At 34.8% G+C, this 13002-nt stretch overlaps 1 protein-coding gene and 1 long non-coding RNA gene across 2 annotated transcripts; one reads left to right on the top strand and one right to left on the bottom strand.

Moving 5' to 3' along the window:
• Window positions 1-416: 416 nt before the first annotated feature.
• Window positions 417-9602, top strand: actr2a (actin related protein 2a). The gene is made up of 9 exons (XM_079851357.1): window positions 417-534; window positions 1742-1852; window positions 5283-5498; window positions 5588-5660; window positions 6621-6757; window positions 7229-7378; window positions 7547-7692; window positions 8695-8827; window positions 9155-9602. Exons 1-9 carry the CDS (start codon window positions 487-489, stop codon window positions 9323-9325), a joined length of 1185 nt encoding a protein of 394 aa, XP_079707483.1. The 5' UTR covers window positions 417-486; the 3' UTR covers window positions 9326-9602.
• Window positions 9603-10157: 555 nt separating this feature from the next.
• On the bottom strand, window positions 10158-12148 carry LOC307146968. The gene is made up of 2 exons (XR_013819194.1): window positions 10809-12148; window positions 10158-10715 (listed from the first exon to the last, which is right to left on the bottom strand). It is a non-coding gene; the product is annotated as an uncharacterized lncRNA (long non-coding RNA).
• Between the last annotated feature and the right edge of the window lie 854 nt (window positions 12149-13002).

Genomic DNA, 13002 nt, shown 5'->3' with positions numbered 1-13002 from the left:
ACGTCAGAAACACCAGCGATTTCAAACTGCGTTTTTGAGACTTTCTTTGATTCACTGCAGTTTTAAGAACAGAAACACGCAGCAATGGTGTCGACTTATGAATTTACACGTTGGTCTTAAAGCATATTAAAAACACCACATAGACATATAAACAACATTAAAAGCTTGATTTTCACCACAGGGGGACTTTAAGGACATTTTGTAATAGATATTTTAGTTGCTGAATTGCAAAATAATCTGGGTTTTTAAATAAAATTCACCTGTGAAAGAGGTTGACACAAGATATGTGCTGTTTAAAGTAACTTTTATTTAAAAATGGTTAAAAGCTTTTATTTTGTAGCCATACAACGGCTTTTGTTTTGAAGCGTCGTGGCGGACTTATATTTTGAAGGGGTGTGACGGGCGGGGCGCTGAGTGACTTCCGGCTGGCCGAAGACAGCGGCAGCAGCGCTGAGATCAGGGCGGATTCACAGAGTCTGTAGAAACATGGACAGTCAAGGCAGAAAAGTGGTGGTGTGTGACAACGGGACCGGGGTGAGTGTGAGAGCGGACCTCATACGGCTCTGTCCGGTCTGAAGGATGTTATATTTTGCGCTTGTGTGTGTTTAAATGACGGCTTGCAGGAGAAAGATGCAGCGGAACAGGAAGTGAACTGATACTAGCACCTTATTTTACACTGTGGTTATCTGTGATTTACACACGACCTTAAATGTGGAAATGACACTGATCAGATGTTCAACAATCATAGATCACGATAGATTATAAATGGTTTTGCATGTGGATGTTTCGAAGGAGCTGTGTGTATTTATTGGCCTGATTGACGTTTACAGGTATTTTGATTTATATTTTAATGAGGTCGCAGTGTGAGCATGCATTATTGAATAAATGACATGTCTATGCACATTTATATCAATGATGCTCGAGTATCTGTGTCTGTAAAAGCAAAGATATAGATGATCTCTAACTCACTTCCGAGTTTGTAATCTCACATCTGGCCGAGGGAGGAAGTGACATTCGAGACAAACCATAGAGACACATTCCATCATCATCATTCTGTCTGTCCGACAACAAATGATAATGCTATGATAGTCAAATGATACACAAAGTTACTTCAAATTATATTATGGTGCATATCCTGTATTACCTGTCGAGATATTAAATGTCCACAACAACATATTTTTATGGTAATGGTCCAAAAGACATGATATTACCATAATACATGTTCATATTTAGTGGTAAATGTTCACAAAACACGCCATTACTGTAGTGCATGTCCTAAAGACATGGTATTACCATAGTAGTACATACAAAATATAAACATTACCCTGGGACAAAAGGAGAAAAACTCAATAATGTGAGACTTTCTCAGCTGAACTTTAGGTTAGATGTGTCGCATTTTCAATGCGTTTACTATGGCATATGTCTTTTTAACAGGTGAAACGCCTAATTTTGTTGTTTGTCATGAAATGCGCACTAATGTTTCTGATAAATGTCTAGAAGCATCTTGATCTTTTGCTTTGTTTCTGATTTTTTTAATGACTAGCAGTCTTTCTTTCGGTCTGTATTATTATTATTATTTTGAACATTTTCAATTTAATTTTATTTGAGTAATTTTGTTATGGTCTTTTTTATATTTTTATTTAGCTTTAATTTATCACTTAGTTTTAATAGTTTCCCCCCTTTTTTCCTTCAAATTGGTGACATTTGTAATGGTGTAACTCCCTGTCTGTCTGTCTTTCAGTTTGTGAAGTGCGGATATGCCGGCTCTAATTTCCCGGAGCACATTTTTCCAGCTCTGGTGGGGAGACCGATCATCCGCTCCACTGCCAAAGTGGGAAACATCGAGATCAAGGTAAAGTTTCCCCATTAAACGGCACCTTAAATCTCTCCCTACTCTGACACCATGATAGGGTGTGACTCGGGTATGATGACGAACAGCCTTCTATCTGTGACGTTTTCTACATGCTGAATCGACCCCAAAAAACCCGACAGCGTCCGACTAGAACCAACGGTGCGGAACACACCGGAAAAACACCAGGCGACGCTCAAAAACGGCCCAACGGCCTGGTGTGTCCCCGGGCTTAAGGGTGTTCACACTTGTAGTTTGGTTCGTTGGTTCATTTGGTCCGGACCCCCCCCAAAAAATGTTTTGTCCGCTTAGCGTTTACATTGGCATTTTAACACCGAACCTAAAGGTATAGGAATACGTTCACAACCTGATTGGTTCGGCTTTTATTACATATTTTTTGCGACTGAACTTCCAGAACACCAGAGTTCGCTTTAATCCAACCAAACACACCAAGTGTGAACACACACTAAGCGACAATAAAGTAACTTAAGCAGGGGTGTCCAATCCTTCTCCTGGAGGGCCACTCTCCTGCAGAGTTCAGCTCCCACCCCAAATAACCTCCTGAACCAGCTCGTCAAGCTCCTACTAGGCATTCTAGAAACTTCCAGGCGCATGTGTTGAGGTAAGTTAGAGCTGTGTTTAGCTATGTTTCCGTCCACCTATTTTTACAGTACTGTGCAAAAGTCTTAGGCATGTTAATATCCCCCCCCCCCCCCCCCCCCCAAAAAAAAGGTTTTAAGTCAGTTATTCATATCTTTTGCTGTAGTGTGTCAGTAGGAAATATCAGTTTACATTTCCAAACATTCTTTTTGCCATTAATTGTAATAATCCAGTGAGATTTGTGTATGCACAAGGAGTCTGACAGCAGCCGGTATGAGCTGATCTCTCCATCATCGAGTCCGTCTGTGATTACATGAAGAAACAGAAGAAACTGAGACAGACTAAATCCAGAAGAACTGCGGGAACGTCTCCAAGATGCTTGAAGAAACCTTCCTGCAAAGCTCCCTGAAAAACTATGCGCAAGTGTACCTGGACAAAAGCCGTTTTAAACGCAAAGGGTCGTTACACCATATATTGATTTGAATTAGTTAATAGAAGTTAAATCATAAATAAATTCAATTTGTGATTTTATTTTTGAAAGCATTCTCACTTTACAGCATTTTAACACAAGTGCCAGTACTTTTCACAGTGCTGTAGCTCTGCAGGAAGGTTTCTTCAAGCGTCTCGGAGACGTTCCCGCTGTTCTTCTGGATTTAGTCTGTCTTTAGTAAGACTTTTGCACAGTAGTGTATGCATATCGCATAAAAAAACGCTGGAAACGCCGAGATGTGCATAAAAAATGTATGCTCAATTTTTTTTATCCGATAAGAAAACATGCGCATAAACTACAATAGAAACACATTTACCAAATAAATTCCTCGATGCGCATCAAAAAAGACTTGACTGCGCGATGGGATGGCATAACTGTAAAGTAAAAATGATTATTTACAGTGGCGCTTCTCCTTCTGCATCCACTTCCGTTTTTCTTAGTGATATGTAGCGCCAGTTTATCATGAATTTAGATTTTGTTCTCTTCAGATCACTGGATGGAAACGCTGTTTTATTCGCAAATGTTTTGTGTGATTTTTCCAATTTTGCGTATAATTTAAATTCGCTTTAAGTTTGGATGGAAACATGGCTATTGTGAATCGGTATCGTAAGACCTTCTGGAACAGCCTACGTGTCAGGTGCACATTTATGAAGCTTTTAGATGCTGCCTAACTAGACTTTAGTTTGGAAATTGTCATTCTGCAGATTTCAAAGAAACACCCCATGGTGTTATTTAGTAAGAAACCACTACTTGTGTAACTTCCTGCTTGAGCTGAAGTTCCTGCTGAGTGTTTTTCAGTAGGGCTGGAGCCCACATGAGCTGTGAGAGGGGCTTTATGGGTTTCTCTGATTGAAAATATTAATAATACTCTTTCAGAGCAAATCCAGAAATATTAAGATGTATTTATTATTGTCGAAAGAGAGAGTTTCAGGCATATCACCAACGCTTAGTCCTGGTCCTGGACCCTTTTTTAGCTACAAACACATTATGATTTATGAGATAAGTGATAGTGTTATTTCTAATACATATTATTTTTTATACCACACTACATTATAAGTTGATATATGTCTTAGTTTTTTTTACACTATTTTTATTTAGCTCAATCATAGAGGAACAGGGTTTTTTTTTGTTTTTTTTTAATGCTTTTTTCTAAAAGTAGTATTTTTATTTAATTTATTTTTTTACACTATTATGAAAAATCCGGTTCCTAAATTCCTTAATTCTCTACCCTCTTCTTTTAATATGAAACATGTATATTCCTGGGCAAATAAGACAGCATGTCATGTAGTTAAGTTGACCTTTTATTCATGTAACATTATTTGTATGTTCAGTTTTTTTTTTTTTTTTTCACTCTGTTTTGTTCCTGTTTGCTTGAGTTCCTAGTTAGTTTCCCTGGTTGTTCATTAGTTTCCACACACCAGTTTCTGTTCCCTGTGTATTTAAGCCTGGAGTTCTTTCTGTTTATTGTCTGTCAATGTTAACGTGTTTGGGTTTGTTTCCCACGATCCTACAATCTCCTGAGTATTGTTTAGATTTAAACACAATGTTATTAACACACACACACACACACACACACACATATATATATATAGATATCACATTAACAAAAAACTATAAATTATGCTAAAATAACACTGCAATGAATGCCCTGAATATACAGGTTTTTTTTTAATTATTATTATGAATTTTGAATATAAGGCATGTTGTGGCTCTTATTTGAAGCGTGAGTGCGATAAGAGCGCTGATCCTGCATCAGTTTACATCAGTTCCTCTCCTGTTCTCTCTTTCTGTCCTGTGTTCCTGTAGGATTGTAGACGGATGGTAAGTGTGTGTATGGCTGTGAGTTTGACTCTCTCTCAGCGGTTTGATCAAAACTAACGAACAGTTCTTCTCTCACTAACCCAGATGAAATGATCTTGCTTGTATGTGAGCGATGTTTGACATTACCCAGAATGCACTGCTCTGTGCTGAATGACACGAGTGTGCTGTGTCTTAAGAGGATATACAGGGTTCAAATATCATGTTCAAGGCAAATATTAATTTACGACAACAACACCGAGGGCAACCCTGGTTCATTCAACAACTTTCTCTCTAGTTGCAGACGTTTACTCACTTTTAATGACTGGATTGCAGTGCTTTTAATGTTTTTGCTGTCAGAAGAGTTTCATTAGTCAACTCGTGAGTGAATTTCATAAAATACATTGATGGAATGAAATTGCTAGTTTATTTTCCCATCTAACTCTTAATTCATCTTTCAACATGGACGGCTCCCGTTCAGCTCGAAGTGAAAGATAACGTGGCACTGAGCCTGCTGACCTTTGACCTCTCCTCTGTGACCTGTAGGACCTAATGGTGGGCGACGAGGCGAGCGAGCTGCGCTCCATGCTGGAGGTGAACTACCCCATGGAGAACGGGATCGTGAGGAACTGGGACGATATGAAGCACCTGTGGGACTACACCTTCGGCCCCGAGAAGCTCAACATCGACTCGCGGAACTGCAAGATCCTGCTCACGGAGCCGCCCATGAACCCCACCAAGAACCGAGAGAAGATCATCGAGGTGTGTTGCGTTGTACTATACCTCTGATGGACCTCACCGAGGTTTGTGTTGATGTGATTTATTTGTAACCCTCTTTTCCCGCCCTGTAGGTGATGTTTGAGACCTATCAGTTCTCAGGGGTTTATATCGCCATCCAGGCCGTGCTCACGCTCTACGCTCAAGGTACTGAACCTGCCAATGGGCTTTAACCAGAGGCAAGAACTGGTGATGATTACCAAACGTTTGATTCTTTAGGACAACATGCACTGATGAAATGTGCATTATAGAGACAGAAAAAGACAGTAAGTTAGTTAATGGAGCCATTTTTGATTTCATGTTGGTTGTAATGGTTAGAATTAAATATTTAAAAAATAAAATAAATAAATATTAAATATAATCTAGAATTATATAATAAATATTAAATATATAATATATAAATAAGTAATAAATATTGAATGTATATAATATAAAAAGTAATAAATATTAAATATAACACGAGTAATAAATATAATAGATGTTAAATATGATTTATAAATGTATAAATAATTATAAAATAAAGTTATAAATATCATAAATATTAAATACAACATATAAATATAAATAAATAATACATGTAAATGTTATATATATATATATATATATATATATATATATATATATATATATATATATATATATATATATATATATATATATATATATATATATATATATATATATATATAAACATAAACAGTAAACCGCAATAAACATAATAAATGCATGAATATATAATAAATAGTAAATATATAAGGTATATAATACTAAATAATAATAAAAAATAAAAAGTTATATATAGTAATATATATAGTAAATATATTAAATTCAATATATAAATGTAAATAATTGAATAATAAATCTACAATATATTTAAAAAATAAAATTAAAAGTAAATAAAATAAATACAATACAAATAAAAATGATATAATATATAAAATAAATATAAAGTAATAAATATAATAGATATTAAATACAATATATAAATATTAAATGTATAATATATATAAAAATAGTAAATATAAATAATATAAAATATATAAAGTATAATGAAAAATGAAACTTCAGCAGCTCAGGTTGATATTTGTGAATGAATGTCCTCTGCAGGTCTGCTGACGGGTGTAGTGGTGGACTCTGGTGACGGTGTCACTCACATCTGTCCAGTGTACGAAGGCTTTTCTCTTCCTCATCTCACTCGCCGTCTGGACATCGCTGGAAGAGACATCACACGCTACCTCATCAAGGTACCCCTCTCTCTCTCTCTCTCTCTCTCTCTCTCTCTCTCTCACTCACTCACTCACTCACTCTCTCACTCTCTCACTCTCACACACACACACTCACTCACTCACTCACTCACTCACTCACTCTCTCACACACACACACACACTCACTCACTCACTCACTCACTCACTCACTCACTCACTCTCTCTCTCTCAATCCAGTCCAAATACATTTAGTGTGAATATTACCATGTCAATAAGCTGCTTCTATCAGAGAAAGTTAACGAGTCCGCTCAACATGTCAGTCTAGTGTGTATTGTAATCACCTTGTTTGTGTTCTTAACATATATATAAAATATAAATAAATTTTTCGCACATTTTGTTTTTAATAGTTCTGTTTTCAGTTACCTATAGCAACACTGTAGTCAACTATAAATAGGTGGATTCCACAGGGAAATGTCCAGACTGAATGTAACGCTCTCGGTGTGTCTCCAGCTGCTGCTGTTGAGGGGTTACGCCTTCAACCACTCCGCGGACTTCGAGACGGTGAGGATGATGAAGGAGAAGCTGTGTTACGTGGGCTATAACATCGAGCAGGAGCAGAAGCTTGCGCTGGAGACCACCGTGCTGGTGGAGTCTTACACGGTACATATGAATACATGCGCTCTGTTCCATAATCTAGTGAGCACTGGTAGACTGGAACAGTAATGCCGGCTTCTGAGATGCCTTGTTTTGGCAGTGGTTGCCACTAGAGGGCAGCAGCAGCGTGTCGAGTGAACTCTCATCACCAGTGTCTTCTCTCTGTGTTTGCAGCTGCCGGACGGGAGGCTGATTAAAGTGGGCGGCGAGCGTTTCGAGGCTCCTGAAGCTCTGTTCCAGCCTCACCTCATTAACGTGGAGGGAGTGGGTGTAGCCGAACTGCTCTTCAACACCATCCAGGCAGCCGACATCGACACCAGGTCTCTTCAGATACACCGATTTCACACTCACTATTCCTTATAGTATAGCATATGATATAACGTAATATATATTACCTGTTATATCTTTATCTGTGTCTGTTATCTGATAACTCACATCATGTAATATATAAAAAAAATAAGAAAACAACTTAAAAAAATTAAATAGGCTTACTTTTAAAGTAGTACACATAAAATATATAATTAGTGTATAATTGTATAGTTATAATAATGTTAAATAATGTTAATAATATTTTCTAATATTGTCATTGTTAGTATATATTAATGTTTTATTATATTTGTCTATCTGTTACAATGTATTATATATTATATAATATAATGTATGTTACATATATATATATATATATATATATATATATATATATATAATTATATAATATTTGTTCAAATATTATCTTATTTTTATTTTAAAAAATCGTAGGCTACGTTTATCAACACATCATGTAATTTCTTTTTTTTTTTTTAAAGATAATAAATTGTTAGTATAAGTTTTAAAATAATAAACATAAAATATGTAATTATATAATATACTTTTTTAGAATTGTAATAATTAATAATGTTAATAATAATTATAATATTGTCATTGTTAGGTCATTTATTATTATTATTATTATTATTATTATAATATCTTTATCTGTTACAATGTATTATATATTTATGTAGGATATAATATAACATTTTATGTATTACATATTATATATTTATCTTTTATATGTATATTGTCAAATATTATTTTATTTTAATAATTTTTTTTGTCTCAGGCTACGTTTTACCAACACATCACAATAAAAGTAATTTTTTAAAATATTTTAAATAAGTTTTAAAATACTAAACAAAATGTATAATTCTATAATTTTTTTAAGAATTGTAATAATATTGAATAATTGTATTGATTTTTTATAATTATAATATTATCGTTATTATATATATTTTCTGTGTACATGTGTATACACACACTCATATTTGACTCTGTCTTTATTCCAGGGCGGAGTTTTACAAACACATTGTTTTGTCGGGCGGTTCTACGATGTATCCTGGTCTGCCGTCCCGTCTGGAGCGTGAGCTCAAGCAGCTTTACCTCGAGAGAGTGCTGAAGGGAGACGTCGACAAGCTTTCGGTACCAAAAACACAACAACAACTTACATCTAATACAGACTTGCTCTAGAATACAGGCATCCCAATTTGGGACATTTTTACTTTTTTCCCCTAACCATGAGAAAGTAAATGCAGATGCACTAAACCGATAACAATAAAGTATAATCGTGTGTCAAATATTAGCCATTTTGAAATGGATGAATCATTACCGGAGCATTTTTGACTCTGTATCATAAATATCTAGAGCAATTTTTACAATTTCTAACCCTTTTGAGTTTTATTAGTAATGATTTCGCACATATACAGCATTGCTGTTTTACTGAATCTGTCATCTTTTCTCTTTCTGTAGAAGTTTAAGATCCGCATCGAGGATCCTCCACGCCGTAAACACATGGTGTTTTTAGGAGGAGCGGTGCTGGCCGACATCATGAAGGACAAAGACAACTTCTGGTTGACCAGAGAGGAGTACCAGGAGAAAGGCATGCGTGTTCTGGAGAAGCTAGGCGTCACCGTTAGATAAATCACACACACACACACACACACACACACACACACACACACACAAAACATCACACACTTGCACTCACACTCCCAGTCACAGGGTGGCATTTTGGCAGCGTAAACACAAAGGTTTCCGGCAGTTTTTTACGGACATACTTGAGAACAACGATCAAATACTTGAACTTCCTTTTGCAATCCAAAAACGCGCTTAATGTTTGTACGACATTCCAAATGTAAAGGTTCGTATCGCTGCTGCACAACACGAGCAGAATGAAATGTTTATTTTGCTCACGAAATCAGCCGTTTATGCTGCCAAAATGAATCCTCTAATCTAATGCATCCACCATATCATGACCTTCTGTTTGTTTTGAGTCCTGTCTGTCTCATGAATTCACATCGCCCCTAATGAAGAGGAATATCGCTCTAAAAAGAGTAAGAAACAGGAGGATGCTGTGTATGTAAACGGACAAAACAATAAAAAGATGTATTTTTAAAAAGAAAAAGTTTCTTTGTTACAAAAAAAAGTTTTGTAATGAGGATTACAAAAAAATCGCTGCAGCCAATTTGCTAATAAAAATGATAACGAATATAAGAATTGTGGCCGATGGTATCAAACACATAGATGTTCAAACGAAGGCAGATTGCTTTTGCTGAAACGCCTACTTCCTATCTTACTATCTCTGTCTTTAATCTCAGCGTTTGTGCGCTTCATTATTGGATGTGCACTTCACCTGATGATGCCCTGAAAATAGCGAGAGAAAACTTCTCCAAATAACATTTAAAAGAACATTTGAAGAGAGTTCTTGTCAAATATCATTGCTGAGGACGCTTTAAACGCAGCGTCAGTCTGCCTTATTTTAGTAATGAAAATCTGCATTTGGAAATCTTTAAATATAGACTCTCTTTTCATGTCATTCCACCTGCGCTTCCAGGATCAGTTATTCTTTTCAGTCTAAAGGACCTTCATAAACAATAGTATCAATATCAGACTCCATTTGAAAGGGAAGTGATAATATTCTGCCTCATGTTTAACATACATTTAGAGCTGCAATCTAGAACCTCATTTCTGCATTTGGCTGGGTGAATCTCATGAAACATGTCTGTTTCAGGGTCACATTTCTCTCCAAAATCAACTGAAAGAAATAAGAAGTTATAGTTCCCGTGAAGGAATTTTTTGCATTGTGCCATTATTTTCATATCCCTCCCGACCCCAAGTTCTCATTATTGTAATGCTAAAAAGAAAATATCATTACCATAATGCAAAAAAAATCTGAATTTGTATTACCATAATGTAAAAAATGAAACATTTTTATTACCGTAATGCAAAAAACGAAACATTTTTATTACCGTAATGCAAAAAACGAAACATTTTTATTACCGTAATGCAAAAAAACGAAACATTTTCATTACTGTAATGCAAAAAACTAAACATTTTCATTACTGTAATGCAAAAAAAGAAACATTTTCATTACTGTAATGCAAAAAAGAAACATTTTCATTACCGTAATGCAAAAAAACGAAACATTTTCATTACTGTAATGCAAAAAACTAAACATTTTCATTACTGTAATGCAAAAAAAGAAACATTTTCATTACTGTAATGCAAAAAAAGAAACATTTTCATTACCGTAATGCAAAAAACGAAACATTTTCATTTCTGTAATGCAAAAAATTTGTCATTACCGTAATGCAATTTTGTTTGTAGCATAAAAGTTATTGGTTTTTTTGTATTGTCTTTTATGCTGATCTAAATGTAAAAATAATTTTTACGCTATTTGAACTGTAATACAGTAAAAATGACAGTAATGAGGATATAATAAGAATCACCATCTTGTAGAATAATGGGAATTACAAAACATCTGGAAGTAAAATGTTTGTGTACATTATGTTAATGAGTTTGGGAGGTGAATGTGTGTAATTGTCAAGAAAATAATGTCACAATGCCTCCCCGTAAAACCCGGCGAGCAGCAGCAGCAGTGTGTTTAGTGGCAGCTCATGCATGTTTCACACATGTGCATAACCTTGTGTCGCATATTCTACTGCAATAACCCTGCATCCTTTTCATCAACTCATTTATTTAGTGTTCTAACGAGTCTCAATCGTGTTTCGATCCCCGGAGGAACCTCACGATTGTTCACATTCTCTACTTTTTTTCTTATCGTTTTGCGTTCATGTTTTGCGTTCTTCACTGCATCTAATAGTCTGGGAACGAAGGGTCTCGCTGACGCCCGATGGGTGTTTATGGGTCAGACGCTTCATTCCCAGACCGAAGGCAGCCATGATGTAACGGTTTACTGCCTATTTGTAATATGAACAACATAATGATGATGGTATTGGTAATGATAATAATTTTTAGTGTTTGTACTCGTGACAGCTGTTTGGAAGCTGGATCAGTGATGTTTCTGTGTTTGGCTTTGGGTTTGAACACATTCAGACTCTCCTCACATGGAATAAACTATGTGACGACTCCTTTGATTTCATTCACACGCATTCTTCAAGTGCCAAGTCTGGGTATTGTAGTCATTTTGTTTGTTTTTGTTTGTTTTCTGCTCTTTTGTTTTTGTTTTGTTTGTAGCGTACTGCCTGACCACTGATTTGAATAAAGAAAATTGATTAATAACTCAAAGTGAGTCTTTGAAACCGACTGAAACCAGTGCTGTTTAGTGTGTGTGTGTGTGAGAGAGAAAGAAAGAAAGAGAGACAGTCAGTTTTCTTCATATGTGGCATGTAACTATGGAAGCGCACAAGGAATGGCTGGTTGCCATGTAGATGTGCTGTACACAAGCAGTGTCTTTTCTCTGTTCATCTATTAAAGTGGTGATTTACAGTACCAGTCTTAGACACACATGCTCATCATTTATTCATGCTTTTATACATATTTTAGGTTATAAAATGTGTAGGCAAAATTCCATTCCGTGTTTATATACACAAACACATTTTTTTATATATATATATATATATATATATATATATATATATATATATATATATATATATGCATGCAAAAATCTCACTGGATTATTACAATTAATGGTAAAAGGAATGTTTGGAAATGTAAACTGATATGTCCTACTGACACACTACAGCAAAAGATATAAATAACTGGATTAAAACCATTTTTTGTCGAAAATACTAACGTGTCTAAGACTTTTGCACAGTACTATATATATATATATATATATATATATATATGTGTGTGTGTGTGTATGAAGAGTTCAGATGCAAATTCAATAATTTCACTTAAATGGCAATGAAGATGACCTATTGTCATTTAAGTGAAATTACTGAACTTAAATATACAAGCTTGATAAAAATGATCATTCTATAAGAAAATTTCAGATGGCATTTAGAGGCTTTTGCATCTGAACTCTATTATATATATATATATATATATATATATATATATATATATATATATATATATATATATATATATATATATATATATATATATATATATATATATACATACATATACATATACATATACATATATATATACTCACACACTTTCATTATGTTATAGTAACTTTTAACTGGACAACTCTCTGGAATACTTGATTCTAATTGGTCAGTCACCATATTCTGAGGTTAAATATTTTTATAAATATTGTGTAATTGACTGTCCCGACAATAGAAGTCTCTCTCTTCTCACAAAATACTTTATGCAAAAAAAACCAGCAACTAAATATTGAA

This window comes from Squalius cephalus, assembly GCF_949319135.1.
Source record: "Squalius cephalus genome assembly, chromosome: 2".
Taxonomy (NCBI): domain Eukaryota; kingdom Metazoa; phylum Chordata; class Actinopteri; order Cypriniformes; family Leuciscidae; genus Squalius; species Squalius cephalus.
Note: the sequence above shows the minus strand (reverse complement) of the source record. Positions and strands in the feature narration are given on the sequence as shown.

Bases quoted from the DNA above. Each gene is read 5' to 3' on its own strand.
- actr2a (XM_079851357.1), top strand. From the start codon at position 487: ATGGACAGTCAAGGCAGAAAAGTGGTGGTGTGTGACAACGGGACCGGG. The intron at 6,758-7,228 runs GTACCCCTCTCT...GTGTGTCTCCAG, and splicing joins TCACACGCTACCTCATCAAG to CTGCTGCTGTTGAGGGGTTA. The intron at 7,693-8,694 runs GTCTCTTCAGAT...TCTTTATTCCAG, and splicing joins GCAGCCGACATCGACACCAG to GGCGGAGTTTTACAAACACA.